This window comes from Pseudopodoces humilis, chromosome 6 (genome assembly GCF_049639895.1).
Source record: "Pseudopodoces humilis isolate 2021_Gansu_Grassland_sample_001 chromosome 6, ASM4963989v1, whole genome shotgun sequence".
Lineage (NCBI taxonomy): Eukaryota > Metazoa > Chordata > Aves > Passeriformes > Paridae > Pseudopodoces > Pseudopodoces humilis.
In genome coordinates this window covers 13,081,582-13,107,609 of record NC_142205.1, presented here as the reverse complement: position 1 = coordinate 13,107,609, position 26,028 = coordinate 13,081,582, and the positions used below count along the sequence as shown (strand labels likewise).

General features: G+C 38.3%; 1 protein-coding gene across 2 annotated transcripts in view; it reads left to right on the top strand.

The window, feature by feature from the left end:
* SLC2A9 (solute carrier family 2 member 9) overlaps positions 1–25,732 on the top strand; it is a 90,033-nt gene extending 64,301 nt beyond the window's left edge. For both annotated transcript variants that reach the window (XM_005517839.3, XM_014263253.2), the window contains 2 exons: positions 11,083–11,210; positions 22,077–25,732. In XM_005517839.3, the coding sequence (XP_005517896.2) occupies positions 11,083–11,210; positions 22,077–22,334 (386 nt within the window). In that variant the 3' untranslated portion in view covers positions 22,335–25,732. The remainder of the gene's footprint in view (positions 1–11,082; positions 11,211–22,076) is intronic.
* The last annotated feature ends 296 nt before the right edge of the window (positions 25,733–26,028 follow it).

Here is a 26,028-nt window from a genome sequence, read left to right as displayed (position 1 = left end):
ATTCCTTTATCTTCTAATCTTGTGTTCTTCATTTATCTATCTCTAACTGAGATGTTCGATCCTCTATATAAAGCCTTACCTTGTTTCTACCTGTCTAAAAGCCCACAGTGTCTGCAAAGATGCACATGTGGCCAGGGGGATTTTCTACCTGGTCATTGCAATAAAATGCAGTCCCTGACTTCATTTCTGTCAATAGCTGCTATTTTTAAATCAGTGTCACTAGAGAGAAGAAAGCAGGAGTCTCTGGCTGTCATACACAGTGGTTTCAGGCATTTTGGCTTTACAGTTGTATGCCACATGACATCTTAGAAGTAGTTATTCTGGTCTTGAATCCTGGAAGTATTTCTGTGGACGAGTAGAAGTTCCCCACAGAAGTCCTGCTGAGTTCAGTGTAGCACGAATAAGGCTGAATTTAGTGTGATCAAACATGAGTCTGTGTGATTTTACTTAAATTCCTGCTTCTAAAATAGGTTTCTATTTAGTATGCATAAGGATGAAAATCAGATCAGTGGTATGTTTCCAGTCGCATTCTGATTACAGGAAAGAGAAATCAGTAAAATTCAAACTCAGATGAATTTGAAAAAAATAGTAATTTTATGGTAGCAAGATCTTCATTTTTCAGTTGTTACTTTTTATAGCAATTGCATTTTCATGTGCAACTGAGAAATATATCAACAAACCAGTCCATTTGAGAAAAATGTTTCACTTATGCTTGTCTCTTTTTTGAAAGTTTTATAATATTTGTCATGGCTTATGGAACGTGAGTGAAGTCTTCCCTAACACAGGTGAATACAATGAATACAACTGAATACAATTTTGAAATGACATTATAAGACAAACAAAAGAAAACTCAAAGGAAATCATTGCCCTGAGGTGTATCAGAGATTCTTTGGTATTTAAAGTTTAAATCAGTCCCAGCTCTTACTCTGAATGCCAGTGTGCAGTTGCACTGACAGCAGAGCTGTTGCCATAAAAGGGTCACTTTGAAAGTCATGAGGTTTGTTCAACCTGAAATGTCATGAGCGAAGAAAATAAAAATCAGCTCTTGGATGTGAAACAGCCAAAGGTGTGATAGCACACATGTAGACATGAAAGTACTGCAGTGAAAGGCAGCATCAGTATTATTGCCTGATATAGGCATTTACAGAACCTTTGTGGGGTGTTTTACCTTCTCCACTTGGTGTGAGATGTAAAAACTTCTAACACTCATGGCCTCCCACAGAGACATTATGCCAGTCCACTCTGCAAAAGAGTTTCAGCCTGCTTGAGTGCAAAAAAGCCCCACTCTGTACCAGAAAATTATATGAGGTTAAAAAGAAACATATTACCCCATGTTATTCTATATTTAGTTAAAAAGTAGTATATATGAAAAGTTAGGTTAATTTTCAATTTATTTTTTTTTAATTCTATAAACTAGAAATCTTTACAGTCTTTCCATCAGATAGGCATTCTATGATAATGGCCAAGTAGTTCCTGCACTGGCTATGGAGAGTATTGGTGCAGAAATAACCTTTAGTTTTCCCAGGTATTTAGGAAAAGGCTTGATTTGTTGATAGTTGCAAGGCTTTTGTGGGCACAACAGCAGAATAAAAATATGCTGCCTAAATATCAGTTAAATACTCCAAATGTGAGTTATGGCTCAATTCAGAAATTTGTCATAACCTGGAGACAGACTCAGCTGAGCATTTCTGAGGCCTCTGGCCCCATCCCCTGTTGTGACACTCCCTTGCTGTGGGCTGCCATCCATCATCCCAAGAAGTACCCTTAGGATTGGTGCCTTGCCCTCCTGTGTCAATGCCATGCCAATGATGTGTCAGTGCCATGTCAGTGCCGTGTCAATGATGTGTCAGTGCCATGTCAGTGCCGTGTCAATGATGTGTCAGTGCCATGTCAGTGCCATGCCAATGATGTGTCAGTGCCATGTCAGTGCCGTGTCAATGCCATGCCAATGATGTGTCAGTGCCATGTCAGTGCCATGTCAATGCCTTGCCAATGATGTGTCAGTGCCATGTCAGTGCCATGTCAGTGCCGTGTCAGTGCCATGTCAATGATGTGCCAGTGCCGTGTCAATGTGTCAGTGCCATGTCAATGATGTGTCAGTGCCATGTCAATGACGTGTCAATGATGTATCAGTGCCATGTCAATGACGTGTCAATGATGTGTCAGTGATGTATCAGTGCCGTGTCAATGATGTGTCAGTGCCGTGTCAGTGATGTGTCAGTGCCATGTCAGTGCCGTGTCAGTGATGTGTCAGTGCCATGTCAATGATGTGTCAGTGCCATGTCAGTGCCGTGTCAGTGATGTGTCAGTGCCATGTCAATGACGTGTCAGTGCCGTGGTGCGGGCTGTGCAGCAGCCCTTTTCTGGCTTCTTCACTTCTCTTTTCTGGCTTTCTCTAGAGAAGGAAGAATCTCCTGCCTACCCCTACAGGAAGGAGTATTTTCAACTACTTTTACCAAGTACTTGAGAATTTATCTTTTGATTACCTTTGTGTGAACAAACTGATTTTTTAGACTGCTAAGAAATACAACTAGAATTCCTTTCAATATTCATTGAAATTTATTTTTGGCGGGGGGGAGGATAACATGGCCTTTGAATACAATTAGATACAATGTCATTCAACATATATTTTGGGATTAATACCTATTTTACATTTTGTTTTATGTCTTCTCTCTTAAAGAGGAGCATAGAGAAAATGCGTAGCTTTTAACAGTTCTGTAGAGAAAGTGATTTCAATTCTTTATAATTAGTGGCAGTTCTAAAGAAAAATGAACCCCTAGTATTTGAAAGGTAATTGTATCTGTTGAATAAAGGAGTTGTTGGAGGTGACACCTGGAGTTCGCAGCAGCAGGAAAACTTATGAACTTTATTCTGCTAACAATAGATTTTTACAAATTATCTTAATTGAAGCTTTCAAAATGTGAATGCTTTGACACTTGACAGCACTCCTCCTACCTGAACTAGCAGCTTTTCCTGAATGATCATTAATTACTTGCTGATAGCTCACAACTCCTAGCCTGAAGAAATTTATTGCTGCAAAAATGCACCCATTTGTTTTAGAGGTTCATGTAACCATGAAAAAAAACATTTATTCAAAAGCTGTGTAAGTGACCGAGGTACATTATTCAGATTAATAGGGATTGGATATGGAAAGCTTAGTAAAAAAACCCAAAAACCAAAACTGTTTTTTTCTGTGAATTTGTATAAAACAGTTATATTTGCAAAAGTGCAAACTAATAAATACATAGAACAGTAGATGTAGAATTAATGAATGTAAGGCAATACAAATATTTCCCTTATGCTCAGGCACAACACATAGCAAAGAAAAGTTTTTCTGTTCATCTCTTCTATTTCTGACTAATCTCCATAGCTAAGATCTAAATGCAGATGTTTATTAGTTTGATGTTGCAATGAACACAGCTCTAGAGTCCAGAGAGTGTTTCTTGGTAGCCAAGGTGCTGTGTAGAAAGATGAATAAACATCAGTGACAGACTTTCAGAGGAAAAACATAGGTCAGGAGAACTGCATGGACAAGGGTAATCAGTGTCAGTTTGACCAAGCAAACAGTCAAAGCAGTCAAAGTTGTTTCCTTTAAATCTCCAGGTGTTATCTGTCCTACTCCAGAAACTTCACTTTTTTGGAAACACAGAGTTATGGCTTTGGTGACCTCATTCTGAGTTTCATCAGAAAGAAGCCTTATATAGTTCATCACAGCGAGCCTGTTACTTGTCTTCAGCTGGTACATCTAGTCAAAGTGCATCTTCTGAGTCTCTCTTCCTTTTCCTTTCTGTTTATTAGCAATCAGACACTGCTATTTGTTTTATTTGTTTTGGTTATTGGCCACAGTAAGGAAAATATTTCTTTGTTACTGTCTTACATTCATTAGTTCTACAATTATTGCTCCTCATACCCCATCCACCATCCTGTAGCAGCAACCAATTTCTTCAGTTCCTAAAAACTTCAACAGTTTCCAGAAATCATAAACAGTGAAGACATGGTCTGTTACCCACCTTAAACAGGAGAAAGACAGGGAGAACTCTTTGGTTCCAGCTTCTCTCAAAACTTTTCACACTATTTTTACTGTTGCCATCCTTCAGGATGAATGTAGATATACAATGACATAACTGTGCACTGATAGCGTGAATATTTTTTTTGTTAAAATATAATGACTTTTCAAGATTGCTTTAGCCTGGAGGTTCACAACCAGCAGCATTTTGTGCTAGTGGTCTGTCAACTTGAATTTCTGATGGGAAATCATGTCTGATATATTTCTTTCAGAAGATTATCACAGAAGTAATAAGCCTAGAATAGATAGGGGTTGGGTTTTTTCTTCTGTTCAATCCTTATACAGTACCGTGACTCTATGAATATTTCTCTTACCTAGGACTGAACACAGTTGAGAGTCTTTAATTTGGCTATTTCCACACTGCTTCCATCTGTATAGTGGATGAATACAAAAGGGATACTTCTGTGCTTTTATTAAAGTAAAAACTCTCTCATCATTGTTCTCATCATTGAGATAATTGGTTTTAATAATTTCATATGAAGAGAGTGCCTAATCATCATTGTTACTGAGAATAATTATAAATGTAATTATATTATATAGACTCATACCTCAGTTAAAAAAAATTCTTCACATTTAAATAGAACAGCAAGTTGGGCTGTAATTAGGCTTGTAATGTTATTAAGTGGATATGAACACGTGTCAGAAATTATTAAAAGACTATTAACTATTTATGTAATTATAAGTGTATTTTTTTTAATTGCATTTTATTCCTTGGTAGCTATGTAGTGTTGTAATTGTGAAGCAAAAAAACGTTGCCAAGAACCACAGGAGAAATTTAATGTTGATGTTCTGTTTCTACAAACAAAAGCCAAGACCAAAAAAAAAAGTCAAACAACAATAATAGTGACAACAAAAAACCCCCACCAAATCACCAAATATCCCAGTAGACCAAAATTGTTATGAAAAACCAAAAAAACAATGTACTTGTTTTGTTCAAAATTTGCCAAAATGGCCTACATACTGCTGGTTTGTCTTACAATAAAAGATGCAAAAAAATTAAATAATGAATTAAATTAATAAATTAAAATAAATTCAAAATTAAATATATTCCTCACATGCACAGCCAACAGTTGTATCTCAAAGGGAATTCTTATAACTTATCTAAGGAAAAGTATCTTAAAAGTACTGAACTTATTTGGATTCATTAGTTATATGATAAATACTTTGCTGAACAAATTTTCAGAGAAAAATGATTCCGTCAGTAAAGGATTGCTCATAAAATTCTGCTTGAGTTCACTGACTTACAGAAGTAAATATTATAGAAAAATACTCTAATTAATATTCAAGAGGGGGAGAATTTCACTGAAGAGGAAATTACCAGATGGTTCAAATAAGGGTATTGTGTCTTTTTTTCATGGAATATCTGCTGTGGAACTAGTTACCTAAATGGACCTAAAATGAATTTTATGTGATTTTTTTTATATATTTTATGCAATAACCTTGTTGTATGTCAACCATTTTAGTGTAAATTACCTGAAAACCAAGAAATAATATTTTAACTACTGAGGTTAGAACAGAGTGAATCAATATTTTTGGTCTGCACCGTGGCTTTGTTTGTTTGTTTTATTTACCTTGAATGATAGTGTTTGCCTTGCACCAACAAAGTTCAGACCTCCAGAACTGTCTTTCTAAATGTTGTTGGAATAGTAGGTTTTATATAGATGCTAAACCAAGGGCCAATTATTCACTGCAAAAAGTCTTTCACACAAGACTATATTAAAAACTAGTCCTTTAATAATTAAAAATACTATTTATTACAATATCAGAGTTTGCAAGGTTTTGTATTATTTGGGTGTTTTAGTTTGGTCTTATAGTTTGCACTTTTTGTTTGCCATAGACTGACTGCTTTAAATGTTTTTTACTCAAGTGACCTTTAATCTGAGGCAGAAAATATTCAAATGGTACAAATTAATGTGGTTAATGAGCTATACCATTTTCCACAAACAAAATGCTTGTTTTACTTAATCATCCTGTGGAGAAGAGCTGCAGACAGCTAGAAAAGTCTGTAGCATGGGGCTGTGACTCAGTACACCCCTGTCACTCCTTCTGTTCCCAGTTCTCTCAGCAGGATTAGCTGGGAGTACAGCTGTCATATCTGACTGTAATGTCATATTTGGTGGGGTATTATTCAATCAAATACAAAGTGCAAGTTAAAATAATCTAACAGGTGACAGAACATCTCTATAAAGATTGAGCTATCTATTTTGCAAAATTCTTATTCTATCTGTAGACCTACAGAAATGGAAGAAACTCAGTAGCTGCATTGCATCACTCCCTCGCAGTATCCCTGAAATACATTTTCCCATGGGTTTTGTTGCACATTTTTGAGGGTTTTGTTCATTGGTTATGTTGGGGGTTGTTTGTTTGTTTGTTTGTGCTTTTTTAATAACTGAAGTCTTGATAGAAGCTAACAGCATTTTGCTCTCTCACTGAAGAGCATTGGATTGTTTTTCCAGCAGTTATCTTCCAGGAGTTTAGTCTCACTTCCACTGCCTCTCTCCCAGAGTTGCTCTCTAGAGGGCCCTTGAATTGCAAATAGCAAAACCTTTCATTGAGACAGTACTTTGTCCCCCAGCCCTATTAGGATATATCAGTCTTCCCTACATGCCTGGCCTTGCAGACAAAGCCATTTTGCTTGACGAAGTCTGGAGCTCCACAGACTTTCCCCTCAAAACAGAACATTGTTGCAAGGTAGTTGTCTGTTTTCTCAAAACACCTCCCTTTGAAGACTCCTTGTCTCAAAGCATGGAGCTGGAAAGTCTGGGAGCTCTTGCCCCAGTCGGCCTTGCAGGACTCCCAGACTTCCCCCTGTATGGGCAGAACTTGGAGAGCTGAGACCTGCAGGAGGTCACGGGGCTGGGTGGCCACTGGTGGTCCTTCTGGTGGGGCTGGAAACGCTCTGGCTGCTGCCTGAACCCACAAGGGTTTGGCTTGGGTGAGTACTGAAAGGTGAGCTGCTAGCTCTGGGAGGGGTACATTCTCTTTAGTGGTTCTTAGGGCACAAAATTTCTGTCACCTTTAGAAGTGATTTACCACTGTAATAAATCTCCCTGATTTGTATTAGGCATTGATTCTTGTAACAGTCTCATTTCGCAAATCACATAGCTATAGCATAAATTCCCAGTTAGGAACTGGATAAAAACAGAATTAGGAGTTCAGCATCTTCCTTCCTTCTTCATGTTTTCTGTATTCAGGTTTTTGCACTGACTCATGTAACTTCTGCTATTTATTCTGCTAATATTTATTTGTAACTGCTTACTGAACAAAACAGTAAACATGTGCACCTAATTTTTCCTGAGAAAACACTTTGATACTTCTGTAAATTTAAATGTGTATTTGAAAACCTATAGCAAGGATACCATGAATATTTTTTCTGATCTAACATTCCAATTTCATGCATAAAAGAGTACTAGATTGAGAATCTGGATTTTTACCAGCACATGACATTTATTCTATGTGCAACTGGACTAATTACAGAGATAAATTAATAAAGAACATAGAAACAGAGGCATCTATGCATGTCTAATTGTGTCGAGTGGGTTTAATCTAGTTTTACTAAACAGCTTATTGATATAAGTAAGTCCTGCTGTAAGACATTTGTAGTTCCCAATAGATACAGAATCCTAACAGATATAATTATCTTTCTTTACTAGCACTGTACTATGTTAAGAGTTTTTCTATTATGTTCTCTGTAATGCTGGATAGAACAAAGTATTAGAAATTAATCATTGTAATTATATGGTCAATGCATTATCTATTTAAATTCATGTTTGGAAGCTACCTTGTTGAAAAACTCCTATGGGAAATCCTAATATACATTTTTTTGTTTTATGATCAGAGCTAAAATAAAGCTGGTTCACTGAAAATTGTATGGAAAGCCTTCCATGAGAAAGACATCTTCCATGAGAAAGATCATGAGGTAGCTTTTTGGTGAATTATTTCACCCACATTCAAATACATGTTACATTTGCAAAACTCATGACAAAGCATTTAAAGATTGTTCCAAAAATATAGTCTAAAAATACAGTGGTTTGGTTGGATTGCTTTTGACAGTGGTTTCCAAGCTTCCATGTTTGAACACAGGAAGTTACAGACCCATCTGGCCTAGTGATTATGTAGGGTACCTTGCAGAGACTGACTGAGAAGTGGTTGGTAACAGTATTGTGATCTCTGCTGAGATCCAACTGAGGTAGTCAAAGCATAACAGGGCTTCCTTCAGCCCCAGGCACTCAGATTTGTATTTCAAAGAACAGTGAGTTCCAGGAGAAAGGGAGTCCTTGAGCACATCTCTGACACCTTGAAATGGCTGAGGATGGAATCCTGGGGCTATATCTCAGGTGCATTCATTGGCTGTGACTTTAAAGCTTTACAGTTTTCCTTCAGCTTTCCCGAATTTCTTTTTCACTTCTCTCAGTTGCAGAGCTGTTTTTCACATTGGTGTGGCCCTTGGAAGGCATTCACATGTCCTCCTCTTCATCCTCATATAGTCAAGTCTGTGCTCTTCCAGGCATACAGCAGTAGACAGCAGTGACCTGGCTTCATTCCATTTCTTGTGTTCTCAGACCTGACCTGACTTTCACATAACTCATGTACCACTTCTCAGGCTCCTTGGTTCCTCCTTATGACTCTTTTAAGTTATCCCTCTACAGAAGCTGACTCTCTGTTTTGTGATGCTGTGGATATACTCCTCTAGACCATGAGAAACCTAGGAGGTCTGTCCGTGCCACCCTTCCCATTCCTCCACAGAATTTTTGAAAGTTAGTGATAGTTGATATGTTCTTAGAAATCAAATTGGAATTTCAAGGAACCTGTACCAAGATAGTGCCCATGTATTTTTATTTCCATTACACTTATGCTTTCTGATAGGTTTCTGTCCTTTTGTACTTTTTTTTTTGCCTCTGGCTTTTTTCTCTCTTGTACAGTATGTATTTTTCCAAGTGCTGTTTCCAACAGCATATTTTATTATACTGACAAGAACAGCAACACCTCTGTAGATTGTCCTACAGCAAAGGCATGACAGAATAAATGATCATAAATAAGTCATCTTGCATGATTTCTGTGTTTCCAGTCCTTCAGTTCCTCTCTCCAAGGGGCAAGTGTCCTGGCAAACTGCTGCCTCATATGACATTAAAGACCTAAGCCACAGAAGAGATGTGTTTGCTGCCATTTGAACCCAAATCGCAAGGGTATGATAGAATGGCCACTGGAAGCCATCAAGCATTGATAGACCCCATGTTTCTTGAATTTTGTTAAGTTATGGGGGTTCAGATACTCATTCTACATGTTCAAACTGCTGGTGGGAGAGGTTACTTTGTTTTAGTCACAGAATTCTGATACTACATATGTCTTGTAGAAAGATACAAAACTGCACTTTGTATGGCTTAAACTCTCCATATCTCATTTTCCTATGTATAAAGTAGGAGCAAATAAATTAATTTATTCTCTACTTCTTTTAGTTTAATTTATAATGGCACTCTTTGGCACAGAAAGTTCAGTTGAAGGCTTTGCTACCACTTTAGATACATTCTCACAAAGTCCCTCTGGCTCATGATGGAGAGTAGCTGTTTGCTGCATCACTTTGCCTTTCCTTTATGCACATATTCATGGCTTCTGCCTCTGGAAGAATGTCTGACAACATGTGTCATCTGCATGCCATGTTACGTGTTTGCAAGTCCCTATCTCACTGCTCACAGGAGCTTCTGGTGCATGTGTTCATGCTCAGGGCCATTGAGCACAAGGGGCTACATAACGATGCATCCCTATAATGCACTTAGAGATGTATTCACAAATGCCCAAGGGTAAAGGTGGTGCAAAAGATTAGCCCAGAGACCAAGGAAAGATCTACAAGGAGAAGACCCAGTGGATGCATAAGTCTATAGTGGTGTTTTCTTATTAATTTATAAATCTTTTGGAGGTCAGTATTGCTACAGTATTGCTATATATTTTGAAAGTAAATGTATCTATGAATATGGTTTTGGCTGTTTACACTATCTTGTTAAAATGCTTAAAACAGAGGAAGGACTTACACAGTCTTACACAGTGCATATGGGTCTTGCCTACAAAGCTGAACGGTGAGACAGGTAATACCAGCACACTGAAGGACCTAGAAGCAGAAAGTGAGGAGAGGAAAGAAAGGTAGGAGCAGAAGACTGATGTTACGAGTTGTACAGTTCTTCAAACTGTAATGAAATAATTCTGCACGTAGATGTGTGTAACATTAACTGAATTATGTATCCAGTCAGCAAATAAAATAGAGGTTTTATTCTCTAAAAATAGAAATATTTCTATTGAAATATCTGGTGGGAATGAAGGAAGTTAAAGATCATAAATTGAGACTTTCAGCTACTGGACAGCTACTCCCTGGGGGTTACTGTCAGGCCAGCAATATGCCAGTGCTGTACAAAACAGTCTTCTGCCTAAGTGGAAGGAAACATGAGTCACAAATGTGGTATTCAACTGCAATTGTTATTATGGAGGTCAGAGTCCTTGGCTGATGGGAGAAATAGACCTCGCCAGAAATGCCGGCAGTATCTGGTAAGGGAATGCATGAAATAAGCATCATTGACAAGTATACTCATAAGGAGGCAAAAGTTTTCTCTTTTTTATGGCTGAAATAAAAAAAACAGGAGTTAGTCTCTTTGGAGCCACCTTTCCAACTGTTAAGACTGAAAAGTATTTTGGACTATCCCTGTATTTTCAGAATTTCAAGCATTTTAGTAGAAACAATCATTTTAATAACAGCTCATCACATGATGCTCTGGAAACTGGTTTGTGGATTTGCTGCTCTGTTTTCTGCATGTAACTCCTGAAAAGAATGCAAAACAGGAGATGTGACGGCATGAAAGAAAGAAGTGTCACTTCTCTAAAATATGGTTTCAACAAATCTGTTTCAGAAGGCCCTGCAGAGAGCTGCAGAGCAGTGCTAGTCATGGAGATGTGCGTCACGAGGCTTGTTCATCTCTGCTGATGGGTGGGGGACTTTACTAAAACCACTGTTTTGTTGGACCCTGTTTCAGGTGGGATTCCCTTTGTCCTCACTGGAGAGTTTTTCCAGCAGTCACAGAGGCCAGCTGCATTCATGATAGCTGGGACAGTGAACTGGCTCTCCAACTTCGCTGTGGGACTGCTCTTCCCCTTCATCCAGGTACTCAACATCCTTCATAATTGATATGCTGTGATATTGCTGGTATAGTGGGACAGATGATGTTTGAGAAGAAATTTCAAGTAGTAATAAATGTCCTGTTATTGAAGTGGATGACACTCCCACCCTGTGTGCAATACAGATCAGTTGTGATACCCACATGTCTCCTTGCTGGAGTATGTTGGAAAAAAGCTGTCCTTCAGTGGAAAAGATATTCTAACCATGGACAACCCTCCATGGCAAGTTCCCCACAGGAGTGTTTAAGCTACGCAATCTGATGATCTTGTCTGGGTTCACAATCACTGATTGTGATTGTCACTGCCTCTTTCTTCAGCCTTTAGAATACCCATCATCATGGTTTGAGATCACCCTATCACCCTGTGCTTTGAGGATCCATATAAGTCTCATGGGAAAATAGATGCTTTCTGCACCTCCCTTCACAAGCTTGGCTTCATGGCTCTTTTTTTCAACTTCTATCAGGCTTTTATCTTCTTTAGCTGGTTCCTTCTTGCTGCAGCTTAATTGCTGCATGGATTAATCTGTTCCTGCCCCAGCTTCCCCAGGCTCCCATAAGCTTTGTTTTTAGTGGATTGCTTGGCTGCACTAGTCACATGGAGCTGTCTGAGAACTGGGGCTGTACTTTAACAAGGTAAGTTTATTTTCAAAAAAAAAAAAGTTGTAAAAAGAAAATTAAAAGTTCAACACAGAACAACATTCTCCTGCTCTGATTCCTAAGAATACTTCAACACTATTGATATGTCAGGGTTTTTTTGCTTGAAACAAAAAGGCTTCAAGCAGCATCTAATTAGAAAACAAGCTGAGGTTCTTTTCTTGCTCATGAACCTCTCCCATGGATTGTACTCTCTGCAGCTCACACTGAAGCTGGTGCTTTATCTCAGGAGCTGAAATACAGCTGATGATGGCCTGAATGGACGTATCCAAACTCTTAAAAGAGACATCCTGCTCCACTAATAACAGTTTAAGAGTGAAGCTCACTACTACAGGCCAAAATAAAGAAGTTCTAGGTTTTGAGTTTTTTAAACACACAGAGAAAAATAATAGGGGCAGAAGGAGAGGTGCAGGGAGAGCCAACCCTCATGGAGACCTGCACCTCACACCCAGGAGAGAGATTCTGGAATGGTCTTCAAATCGTTGCCAAGGAAGAGATTTGATGAGAGCTGCTGCTCTGCGTGCTTTCTTCCAACTGAAAAGAATTTGATTCTGCAATACCACATGCCTAACTATTTGCAGATACAGTAAAAAAATCATACTCTAAAAACTTATATATTTCTTTTTCATTTGACAAATAGAACTGCTTTTACTATGTAGTACTATGTACTGTTTTAAATTATCTGTATGAGGTACTTTATGGTAGACCTTGAAAGCCTTATAACGTCCCACCCATGATCTAAGTTTGACACTAAATTTAAAATTTCTTCTAACAGGGACAAGTCTCTTGTAGTTTTGATTACTTGGATCAACTTCAAAATTTAACATGAATATAAAGTCTGTGATCTTACCAAACTCTATACATTTACTAATATTAACTGCAATTACACTGCTATATCCTGAGAGCTTCTTTTCATGCTTACTGAAATTGATGAGTGCTATTCACCAGTTTCATGGTGAACACCTTTCCAGCTTAGACACTCTCAGGTGAGATTTCCAAAAGGAGGTAGAGAAATAATTCCTTTTCCTGAGGTTGTTAGGACATCTACAAAATGATAGAAAGAATTAGACAATTCCCTTGAGGTTTTGAAAAACCTGACCTAGTCCATGGGGCAGCCCCAGCTCATCCAGCAAATGGATGCTCCTGTGTAGTTTAATAGCTTTTTCTTCCAGAAGATGAGTGACTTTTAGTAGCATTAGACCCTCCCTTCCAGCCCAACTGTCCAGCTAGTTCTGCTTCCACCACCTACCTCCTTGGCAGCTGGGCAGGGACAGAGAACAAGATCTCAAATCTAGGGGCATTTAATCAGAATACTTTTTTTTGGGGTTGTTTTTTTGGGGGGGGAGGGAGGTATTTTTTTTTTTTTTTTTTTTTTTTAATTATCCAGAGACATTTAGAGAACAGCCACATTTCTCCAAAACTGCAGTTTCTGCCTTCTTCTGCACAAAACTGAGGATTAACCTGAGCTCTGCTTAGCTGTCAGATTTGAATTCATGCACCTCAGGACACTCCCTACTTGTTGTGCTATTACTACCCAAGAGATCACCTAGTAAAAACTGTTTAAAGACCCTCAGTAAATTCAAATTAAAAGGCAAACTACATTCTCTAATTTTCCACATGCATATTAAAGCTTTTTGAGTGATTTAGTATGCATCCATATGAAGTTTGCTGTAGCCTTGGGGAATTTATCATTATGTGTCATAAAAATATCCAGTTGTGTGATTACAAAATTATCCAGTTTAGTTTTAATGATGATAAATTGTATTTCGAGCTTGAAGATTTTTTGAGATTTTTTTCTTCTTTTAAAGAAAAGAGAAATAAAAAAGAGAAAAAGCTTAGAATTTGCACCTAAAGATGAAAGCAGTGTTACTCAGACTTTGATTTTTAAAGCGTTTTCCAAGATCAAACTAGAACATCTCTTTTTTCCCAAGCTTTAACTTTTTTCCTATTTCAGTCAACCTTATTCTCAAAATTCAGTTTATGAGTCACCACTTTCTTCACATAAAGGCAGTATCTTCCTCCTAGTTCATTTTATAAACCTAAACCAGGAAAAAAAATCTTTAAGTTGCCTTCACAGGATGAATGCATAATCCTGTCTGTGTATTTAAATACTAACCTGATTGCTTGAGAAACAGCAGCCACATTTTTTTGCTCCTTGGTGTACTTCTACAAAATTATCCCAAACATTTGGGAAATAAATCTGGTAAGTTTAGAGTTACTAAAAAATCAAATAGTAGTTAGTTTTCCAAATGTCACCAATTAACTAATTTGAATTACTAGATTTTTGCCCTTCAACCATCTGTAGATAAATATAATCAAAGAGTGTCTTGAGTCATACATTAAAATATATATGTGAGATTGAAAAGCTAGTATAAAAATCAATTTTTGACAAATTAAAAAAAAAAATTGAATGCAGCTTCTTTTCCAGGCTACCTATTTGAGGTGCTGAAATGTGAACAGGGACACAGGAAAACAGAAATTAGAATGTAAAAATACATGGGAATGGGTGCAATGAGCTGAAGCAGGCACAGGGAAAAACAAACCAGCAGAAGAGTATAATCTAAAAGGCTGGAAAACTTCTGGTGCCATAGAATAGGCTTCTTGCATTAAAGTAATAATCTTCATTAGCAATAAGTTTGCAGGGATAGACTTCAGTAATCCAGTGGTGTCGCAGAACTTTAAATTACATGTTATCTAGAAAAAGTTTCTGTTTACTTTTTGTAATGTGCTGCATAAATACAAATAATTACTAAACATCAATAATTACCAAATAATTTCCCAACATGCTATTTTCATTATATGTTGATGCATTTTTATTTCATATTTCATTATTTCATATTTCAAGATTGCTATAAGGCACTTAAAGACTACATGGTAAATTAGTAATATACTGTAGGAAAACAGCAGATTTCTCCAGAAGTTTTCTGTCATAATAATTTCTCTTTCTAGAAGACTGTTCAGAGTCTTTTTTAGATGTCAGTCACATTGTATATAGAGTATGTATTCAAGAAATACTTAAATTGCTTTGTATTTTATATTTTTAATTTTCAAGAACAGCTCATCTTCAGACCTTCCTCCTAATACAAAAGGTTCCAATAACTGGGGAATGCAGTGGAATATCCTGTTATGTTTAGAGAACTGCTATATAGAAAGTATATATGATTTTACTTTTAACTGGGGTTTGACCAAAATAATCTTCTTAGATCTGTGATCCAGAAGGAGCTCAGTATTATATGGAATAAAGGTGCTACAAGCCTTGAAGCTTTAGTTCAGATTGCTTACTAGTACAATGCTAAGACTTGTATGTGTGTTCATTTTCCTCCTTTTACAAACTAATTTATTTGGGCCTGTGAAGAAGTACTTCTGAGTCATTATACTGGTTCCTGGAGGTTCTCTTTTATTTCTACTTTATTTCTTCCTTAGTTTTACACTAGAGATTTTCATTCTCATGCCTCAAGATTCATTTACTTGCAAGATTGTCTTTTGGTTGTCCTTATTATTTCCTTACTGTGTAATAGTATTCCTTCACTTTTTCTATTACTCAGCACAGGGATTTCATTAACAGGTGTGCACAGAAAGTTATGCATAGTTTCCCTCAGCCAAGCTATTTTAAGCTTCTTCAAATGCATTGGATGTTCCATGCAATGACAGTGTCCCTGTATTAAGGGAAATGGTTAAAGTTGCCCTCGAAGATGAGAAAATGAAATGTGGGCTATCAGAGGGTTAGATGTGCTTATCTTAATTAGAATCAACCCACTTGAGTGATACACTATAAGGATCTGTTACATTTTTATGAGGAGGTAGTGAGTCTGTGAGGGTCATGGTTGAAATTGCAGTTCATGTCTAAAACTGTCTCTATTTTTTACTTAGGAATTATGTTTCATACATTACACTTTAATGCTCTGTCCTTCTTCATTGTCCTGCACTTTCAGCAGCACCTTAAATTATGTCTGGAACAGAAGAAGGACAAAGGGTAAAGGACACAAGCCCTTATCCATTTATTTCACTGCATTTTATCAATTTGAAGCAAAGTGAAGTCAAATGTCTGCATGAATAACAGTTTTTCTGCTGATCAATTTTATAAGAACCATTATCACTTGACCTCACCTCTTCAAATGCCAGTTTGACCCACATCTCGTGACACTGATGTTCATGGCAACTTCCAAATGCAAGGACCCATTGCTAGTGTCAAGGGATGTGACTTTGCAAGTTGAGAATTTAGAGTCATGTTTGGCATTTGCTGGAAAGAGCCAAAAGTTTTGATTTAAAAATATTAATGTGTTACATTTGTTAAATTGATTCAGAATTTGTTTATTTGCTCATTAATTTTGCTGTATATACCCTAGAATATATGTTTTCCTGTTTCCAGTATCACAGTCCTGCTTAGAATTTAACCTTTTCTACAGAGTGTGTTAAGTCAGCAAGCAACTATTGTTAAATAGCATGTAATGATCCTCTCAACTACTTTTAGATTCCTCCAGAGTATGGTGTTCACAGCATGCAATCTATTAACAGGAAGACTGTTCTCAGCTAGATTACTTCTAAAAGTAGCAAATTGTGCAGGTTTTGTAATTAAAACCAGAATTCTGATCATTTCAATGTTAGGTGTTTTATTTGTTTCAGTTTACTTTTAAGCTTTAAAAAAAATGAGTTCTTTTGCTCATTCATGTTGGGCACATAAAGTCAGTTCATAATGCTAAAAATTAAGTATTCTTTACTATTGTATTTAAAGGGAGGAGGGGGAAATGCCTGTGCATTCTCTCTGATGTGTATAGCAGCCCCTCACAAGCTGGGGGTATGTTTGTTCACCTCTTTGCTAAAGAAAAAGTGGCAAAGCTGCACCTATTTATTCATACACCTCGCATATGCAGCTCTATCTTATCCTCAAAGTCAGGACTGATTGCTTGCCATGCCTGGGATCTGATCTGGGGGAATTGTCTGCGTACTTCAACTTTGATTCTTTTTTGTGGTAATTGCATGTGTGTTGTAGGTAAATCACTTCTTAGTTTTCTTTTTTATTTTTCCACAAATAGAAAGCCTTCATCATCTGCAGAAAAAAGACAAAAATTAGTAATTCAGGATTCAGCTCCAGAATTTCCAGAAATGCTGTTTTTCAAATGGCCTCCTTACAAAGCTGGTATTAAAATAAAAGGTGATGCATTTAAAAGTTAAAGCTTAATTATTAAATATCCTGTACAGCAATAGCCATCACCAGCCTTGAAAAATCCAATGTAAATCCTGCTTTGAAGAGGTTTTATTAGTCTGCTGACTTAGTAGGTGCTTCCCTCAGGAGATTGCATCAATAAGTGTGTCTGCTGTCCTTTTGCCCTCCCCCGTAGACCTGATAGGGCAGGTGACCCTCAGTAACCCCAGCCAGCCTGGCCCCTCCAGGACCCTCACCTGGGTGTGTGCCCTTGGCTCTGGATGGATATCTGTCAGGAGACAGCGCTGCTGCTGTTTGGGAAACCACCTAAACCCTGCTCACCTTTGAGCCTTGGCTGCTCCTGCAGGAGGTTATGCTTAGGGAAGTGCCAAGGGAACACAGCTGCAAAACAGGGGCTCTTGTAGAGCTTTGTTCTGAATCCCTTCTGGCCTTTGGGTTTCCAATCCTGCACACAAAAGCCTGGATTCGGGTATTGCTAAGGAAACATTCCTAGCTCTGGCAAGGCTGCCTGGTGCTGGGGGAGGAGAAGCACCTTTGTGAGGGTGGCAGCGTGTTCTGAACCTGAGCAGTCTGCAGGCAGTGTGAAGAGACCAGCGTGAGTGGATGTGTCAGTGGAATATGGACAGAGCTGCCTTGGTGCTTCCTGCACCACCAGGGCTGCTGCTGCTGCTGCTGCTGCTGCTGCTGCTGCTGCTTGGAGCAGACTGTGAGGCAGTAACCTGTCCTTATGAGAGGAAATGCAGAACTACAGAAATCATACACTTTCCTCATTTTTTTTCTCTATTTTTTTCTCTATTTGCTTAGAGCTTCCATTCAGAATTAATCTGCTTTTACTTCTTCCTCTGACATTCCCTTCCTCCTTGAACTACCCCTTCTAGCTCTTCAGAGGTGCTATGTTTTGATAAGGAGTTAAGCTACTCTTCTGGTGGAAACAAGTATTCAATTTTTTGAACACTGAGGCTTCTACTCCATGTACTAGGTGAAATACTGTCACAAAGCATAGAAAAAGGATAAACCTTTTCAATTTTATCATATATGTTGTCATTATTCTTGTATCATTGACAATGCACGTGTCAGTGAAGAATCTTGAGGCCATCCATGCCCATAAGCCCAAATACCCACAGCTGCAGAGAATCAGTGCTTTGCCACCAAGGACTTTAAATTAAGTTCTTCCTCAGCTTTTTACTCTCACCCCAGCCCAGGATAAGCAATATTCTGTGGTTTTACCTCTACAGTAGCATCAGCAGGCTCATACCTAGCACACTGGAAGGTGTAAAACTACAGAGTTAGTTAGGAGAGTTAGCTGGGAGACTATGGTGACTACAGAGAGTAAGTGAGGTATACAGGTTTCATGGACAGAATATAAATAATATGCAATATAAATAAAAGAAAGTACAATAACCTCATGGAACAGAGACTCTGTTTCCTGTCAGATCTGTCTATCAGTACCTTCTCTGTAGTAGCCATTGTTCAACAGCTCAGCATTTACTGTTTTTTTACCACATTATCTCACCTTCTAGATTCCCTGATGGGCACATCAGATATTTTTGGGCCAATCTATTGCTTGTTCCACCTCTCAGATCTTTCTTCCAGCACCAGGCAATTCAAAATACTTCAGAAACAGATAAAAATGAATTAAACATCTATCTGAGCTCTGTCCCACCTATGTCCCACTAAAGGTTTTACTGAGTTGAGATTTGTGATTTAACATTTTCCTCCCCCTTTATCCTGTATTTCTGTCCTACAAGCTTTATCAGTGTGCAGTGTGCATAGAAGGTTCCATGCTTATAATGAGTAATTTAATTAGTATGTGATGTTCTGTGCCAAATGCAGGTTTGGGTGATATAAATTGAACTCTGGATGAATTATAAAAGGTTTATGAATGAGTGGTTTTCTTTGCTGTGAGTGTAAAATAATAACCAGATTCAAGGAAATATTATAACTGAAGAATGGCTGGAGACAAAGGGGCTTTTTGTGGTCACCCTGCAGTGTTTTCTGTCTGGGAATTATGGGCCTGTTGGACAAATCCTGCAGGACACCAGTGCAGCCTTGTATAAACCCAACAAAATCCACTTGTAGGATTTTGAGCAAAATTTAATTTTTAGCTTATTCTCTGTGAAACTTCAGTTGGAGGTCCTTGAAGGCTACTTCTTAAGGGATTGCAGAAATTAGGAAGAATATGATTATTACAAATAAATATAAATACATTAGGTAAAATAATTGCAAATAAAACACACTCATGAGGGTTTTGTTCAATTAGAAGAGGTTTACAGAGATATGAATCAAAGATAATAAGAACTAATTTATTTAGCTCATGGGCAGCAAAGAAATAAAGAGTTAGAAAGGTGGGACAAAGTTGTCGCAGCACCACCAAGAGACACAGGTAATTTACTGCCTTTGGTTGCCGTGTTTATTCATACGAGGGATTAATGGTTCATTTTTATCATGGAGAATATTTAATTCACTGAATTTTTACAAAGTGAAAAACATGATTCTGGTTTGAAACTCTGTCATTCAGATGAACAACAACTACAAATGCAGAAGATCCAGATGTAAAATTTAAATTCTTAGCATGACAGGATGATTTATGAGGCACTGCAAAATTATTTTCTCCTGTCTACTATATCCTTTTGCTTCTGCCTCCGTATAAGCCTGAAAGTTCTATTTGCCAGAATATTTCCCCCCCACGTTACCCATGTTGTTTGGCTTGTGATTGTCAGCTTGCTCAGGACTTCATGCTTCTAGGATTTAATGAAAAAACACTGATGATCTCTAGAGTCCATAGACAATATCAGAGGATGCACTTGCTAGCTTTTCCTATTACAGGCAGGATTTGAACTAGGTAATGGATTATCCATGGAAACAGAGAACATTGTGGCTAGGCAGGCTGGAAATCAGCCACCTTATTAAAAAGCAGCTGCAAGAAAGGGTTTTTTCCATTTCTTCTTTCTTGTTCCACCCAGGAATTAATGTTCTTCTCGTACACCACGCATAATGAGCAAGTGAAACAAAAATAGTGCTAAGAATTGCATACACCTGGAGCACCCAAAGCAGGGAGTTAGACCAGCCTGCAGCGTAGGACTGGTGTGACTAACGATGATGAGAGTCTGTTGCAAAAATGTGCAAAATGAAGGTTTCCTGGCTCTGTCTTACTTGTTTCAGCTACATACCTTTAATGGTATCTGTAAATGTGTATGTTTAGGAAGGCAGGTCTGCTTCCTCTGCCCAGAGTGGTTTTCTCTGGGGTAACCTCAGCCTTGCAGCACCTGAGGTGATGTGTGAGGAGTCCAGCTCTCCTTGGGTTTATTGTTCATGATCTCAGGCAAGGCACCACAGAAAAGCCACCTTATTTTTGGAATTGGATTCACTCTTTCTGGTTAATTCAGCCTTGTTAATAAAAGCAATTAGAAAAATATGGGTACATTGGATGTTTGAGAGTGTAAATCAATAGAGGAGGAAGGGAGGTTTCCTCAAATGTTATGTTGGGAAGGTAGAATTAGAAAGAAATTATAAATATGACTCTTTAGCTAGAAAGGCTAAGGAAGAAATACAAATGAAAGCACGGTTTGAATAATTCAAAGAAACCAGTCTGGTATGCCAGAACACATTCTTTCCTCCAATAAAACTTAGCTGAGACCCCTCTCCCCAGCCTTATAAAGAAAGGTCTGAAGGACCCTGAGATAACTAAAAATATACAAAAGCAGCAATTTCTATAGGTCACACACAAATGTTACTGTATAAATATACTTATAAAGATTGGTTAGTGAAGGAATAGAATATTCAAATGTATAGATTATATAAGTAATTATAAAGGAGAGCTTGGACTCTCTCTTTTCCCGGCTCTCTCACTTCTGTCCTGTTACTATCTTTCTTAGCAATCTTAAGTCTTGAACTCATGTATTCATATTTTACCCCCTTTTGCATTGTTCCCTCCGAGCCTGCTTTGAGCTCTATCTGCTGGCTCATAGCAGGCTCTCTCCCTCTCCCATGCCCTGAAATAAACTACTAACATCTAACTCAATTATAGAGGTCTCTGCCGTGTCCCAGACCGTCCAGCACCCCGAAAGCGTCCCTTACGTGTTGCAAGTGACTTCCCTGGAGCCATAATATCAAACCTCTTCCAAGTTCAACCAAGCTCAATTGGCAATATGGTATTTATCAAATGATTTTTCACAGCTGTACTGTTGAAAGGTAACTGGTAGCTGCTAAATGATCTAATAATCACCAGGCAAGAAATACTTAGGTTTCAGTGAAGTACAACTTCTACTGGCTGGTTGGAGCCTTTATAATCAATTTATAAATTAACTTCTTTACATCTGTTCTCTTCATTTTTGCAGTGAAGTAAAATCTATAACATTCAAATATGGTCTGTACTTTGCATTCCCTTAACTAACTCTTACACTTTCTAGCAGGAAAAGAAATGCATTTTATGGATTATTTTTATTGCTGTGAACTCCCATAACCATAAGGGTGATAACAAAGGTGCGCTATTTGGGGTTTTTCCTCATTTATTTTGTAAATCTCAGCACCTGTAACTGCTATGATGAACATAGCAGTTTTTCCATGGGTTTTGTAGAGGTGCACAGCACTTTTAAAGCATGCCTCAGTTTCTGTACCTAGGCGCTGGGAGGCAGTGTGCAGAACAACCCGGGGGAACATCAGCCTCATTTCCCGAATGCCCTGGGTGTTGCCAGGCTCAGCTGAGCTCAGTGCAGGATTCCTGTTGCCACCTGCTCTCCCCTGCTCTCCCCATGCTGCCTCAGCTCGGTCTGTGTCTCCCAGCACCACCCAGATTGCAGCTCTCCTGTGCCAGGAACCTGCTTTGCTGTCGACAGGCCACAGGCAGTGTTGGAAGAACCAAAATTTCATGCATTTTTATGAACTTCTCAGTACTCAACTAGCAATGAGTGCCAGCATGTACTGTACGTGGCTAAAAATTGCTCCATGCACCCCACTTCTTCTTTTAAACCATCCTGCCTTACTTCTGATTTTTTTCTGTTTTGTAATGACCATCTCCTCTGTCTTCTATTCACAGGCTGGTTTACAGACCTACTGCTTCCTAGTGTTTGCTGGCATCTGCTTTGCAGGAGCGACCTACCTGTTTTTTGTCCTGCCTGAAACAAAAAATAAGACATTTCATCAGATCAGCCAAGCATTTGCCAAAAGAAATAAAGTTACTTTAGAAATGCAAGAGATGAACCACTACCCAGGGGAGAGGAAACCAAGTGAAGAACAAGAATCAAACTTCACATCTTCAGTGGACAATGGGGAAACCAAAAAAGGGATCGTGTAAACCCAAGATACTCTTTCAGGGGATGGGGGAAAGCATGCTCTTTGCATTTATAGTGGTACACAACTTGTATATTTTATGATCTCATGAACTGCTTCCCCCCAGAAATCTTATAAGTGAGTATGGGTGAACTCATTAGCAGCTGGGGTAATGGCTGAGACAGTGAGGGGTGGGAGGAGCAGCGACTGATAAAATAAATGAGATGGGGTTTCCTTGGCACCTGTGAAGCAAGGGCTGTGGCAAGTGGGATGGGGAATACAGACTTGGAGCTGTGAAGTGGCAGTGGGAGCCAGTGGGGGGTTTTGAGCAGCAGCTGGCTGAGCACCCCTATGTGCTCACAGGAAGGTGTATGCCCTCTCTCCAAGAGGAGGAGGAGGCAGGGACAAGGGAAGAGATGCCAGTGGGGGTCTGCTGAGAAGCAAACCTGAAATGGCACCAGAATGTACTTCCCCACATTTTCCAAGATGTCATTCAAGCTGCCCATGTGAACTGACATGACATTCCCTGCCCTCCCATTCCTTTTCTAGCTATTTTGACTTTCAGTTGCATTGTTTGAACATCTCCCACCTTCCCACAAATGGGTAGCTCTGGGTCCTGATGAGTTTCCTTGTCTCACTTGCAAATCCTGATTCATTAGCAATAAGCTGTCTCTAGTTTCTGGGTTTGCTGCCACTGCATTTCTCTGAAGATAAGTATTTACATAATTTTATTTTTTAAGAACAAACTTAGAGGCTTTAATATGAAAAGAAAACTAAACCTCATGGTGAAGTGAGAAAACTGATGGTATGTGTAGGGCATAGTATTGAAACAAAAACTCAAACATGAAGTGTTCCAAGGGTTGGGGTTTTTAATTGTTTTGTTTGCTTATTCCTTTTCTTTTCAAATTCCTTTTAAAACAAGTCTTAGGAGCCCAGATTCCCCTGAGACCTGATAACTTCTTAACACTCAGGCACCCAAATTCCTATGCAGGGATCTATTTCTTACTTAAACACTTACTTTTATTTGGGCATTAGATTCTGAAGCACCAGGCCTAGTTCACATTAAGCTGTCTAAAGCTTTGTAAAATTGCTTGATTTCATAAGAGAAAGACTCAGCGGGCTCTCAGTGGTTCAGTGAACAATTAATGGGACTTTTTTTCTTAATGAACGTCATCTTTACAGTTTGTAATTTTGATAACAGTTTCTCTTGATCCCTCAAGGTACCTGGATGTTGAGTAATAATAAGAATTTTAAAATTAAATAGCTGTTTTATTTGAAAAGTCAGTAAGTCTTTGAGCTGCTCTCAGGTGTAAGACAGAAGAAGAAAGTGCAACATATAGGTAGAGTCAATAAGTTATATTTACTAATTTAGAAATTCATGCATTCATGCATTTGGAGCATTTTTGTGAGAAAATTTGCACATATATGTGTTCATACATGAATATATACATTCCAAGTATAGACATATATTAATATTCAGTGGCTTAATATTAGTGGCTTCAAGGTGAAAGAGGATAGATAGAGATTGGATATTAGGAAGAAATTCTTTACTGTGAGGGTGATGAGATGCTGGAAGAGGTTGCCCAGAGAAGCTGTGGCTGCCCCATCCCTGGAACTATTCAAGTCCAGATTGGATGGGGCTTTGAGCAACCTGGTCTAGTGGAAGGTGTCCTTGCCTATGGTGGGGTATTGGAACAAGATGATCTTTAAGGTGCCTTCCAACCTCGGCTATTCTATGATTCTGTGATTTATAGTCATATATATCCACATACAATGGATAATTATCTTCCGGTATCTGCAGGGATGGGGGGCAAGTGTTGGTTTGTATTTCTACGAGATAAGCTGTTGTTTTGGTTTTTTTTGTTCTACACTGTAAATTATTCTGTAAATTAAAATCAGAGATCCTAATATTCAGCTGTTACTGCTAATTTGTGTATATAGTTTTATACTGTGATTTATTTGTATGTGGCATATTTACCACAGACATTGTAAAGTGACCTAAGAGGGCAATTTCATTACTAGGTAATTGACAAAAAATTTATGGGTGGTTTTATGCCAGACTTTATGTTTGGTGGTTTTTTTTACTGGGATAGAGGTACAACAGTAAGAAAATGAAATATATATGAGAAGGAGAATTAACGAAAAATTAAAAATGTATGAGTTTGGTGCTACTATTAAGAAAGACAGCAAAGCAGGATTATACCAACTGACAGTCATAAATGGAAGCTAATCAAATACTGTGGAGAAAACTGAAGAAAAATATTATTTTCATAACCACTTGTAAATTATACAGCAAATGAAAATATTACCTTTCAGTGCCTTTAGTTCCCTATTCCAAGGGTTACATGAGGCTTGCTAAGTGAATGGCAATGTAAACATTGAGTGCGAATGTCTGTCCAGAAAATTTTATGAAAATTTCTTCCTTTTTTGCCTGCCGGGTGAGACTGGCAAATTTTGACCCTCTCCTTCAGACTGGGAATTACTTAAGAATTACTTAACTACTTTGTAGTTAGGACTACTAACATGGTATGATGAGATCTGATTTGAGCCAAGGTGAAAAGATTGGAAACCAATACCATTAGAATGAGAAGAATTTATATGTCTATAATGTACATTATAGACACTGTTGAAAATGTTACCATTGGATAACTTCAATTAAATATCCTGCTGACCTGATACAGCAGTTGTATCAGAAATCAGGACTTCTGCAACAAAATAAAATCATCTTATATTTGCCTACAGTTGTATTTGGAGACCGGCTCAGAATGCATAGGTAGAGATGTCTTGATAGAATTTCCTATCACAGCTCAGGGGCCTTGTACAGCATTAGCAGCAAGGAGTCATGTTTTCATTTCTGTAATCCCTTTTTCTCTCCTCTTGTCCTACCTGAGATGGGCACACAATCTCTGTGTGGCTGCAAAGAGCTGCTACGGACTGGGTACGGTGTGGGGCTGGAGTTCCACATCTCACCAGATTTTTGTTGCCATCCATGGTCAAAGCAATTCCAGGCCAGGCTAGTGCTTTTTTTCACTGGCCAGGGAAGTGTCCTCTGCTTGGGCTGTGGAAGTTTCAGATGTGCCAGTACTTCATTAACTTTCTGGTTTCTAACTCTAATGAGAGGTTTGTGTTCTTGGAGTTCTGTAAAGTTTTTTTCCATTTTTACGCTGTTATAATTTCTCCAGCAATGAGAGGACAACATGGAGAATATCAGCAATTTATCATTTATTTTTTCTTGTTTAATGTATTAAATTGTCTAGAGCCTGTGTGCTTGTCAGCCAGTGTTTTGTGGTGCCACATTCCCTTTTCCTGTCTGCCATTGTGGTGAGGTACTGTGAGGTGGTTGTATGGGTATCACAAGTCTGTGTGATCAACTATGTCCATGCACAGTGACTGAAAAATAAACGTTTGGAATAAAATTTAAAATGATGTGGGTTTTGTTCTGGGTAAATCTCAATCTCTACACATGCATGTGTTTCAATTCCCTGGGGTTCTGTATGTCCCAGTACAGTTCAGTCCTGTGTCCGGATGACTCAAGTCCTTGTGAACTCTGCAGTTGGGTGGTTGGGAATTATGGAAAGAAAACTGTCCCTGAAACTGTATATTTTTTTTTAAGCATTATTTATATTTTGATTCTTAAATCAGATTCCACACTTCATTCTTTCATATGTTTATACAGGGCTTTAGAAATAAAAATGCAGACAACAGTACGAAGAAAATTA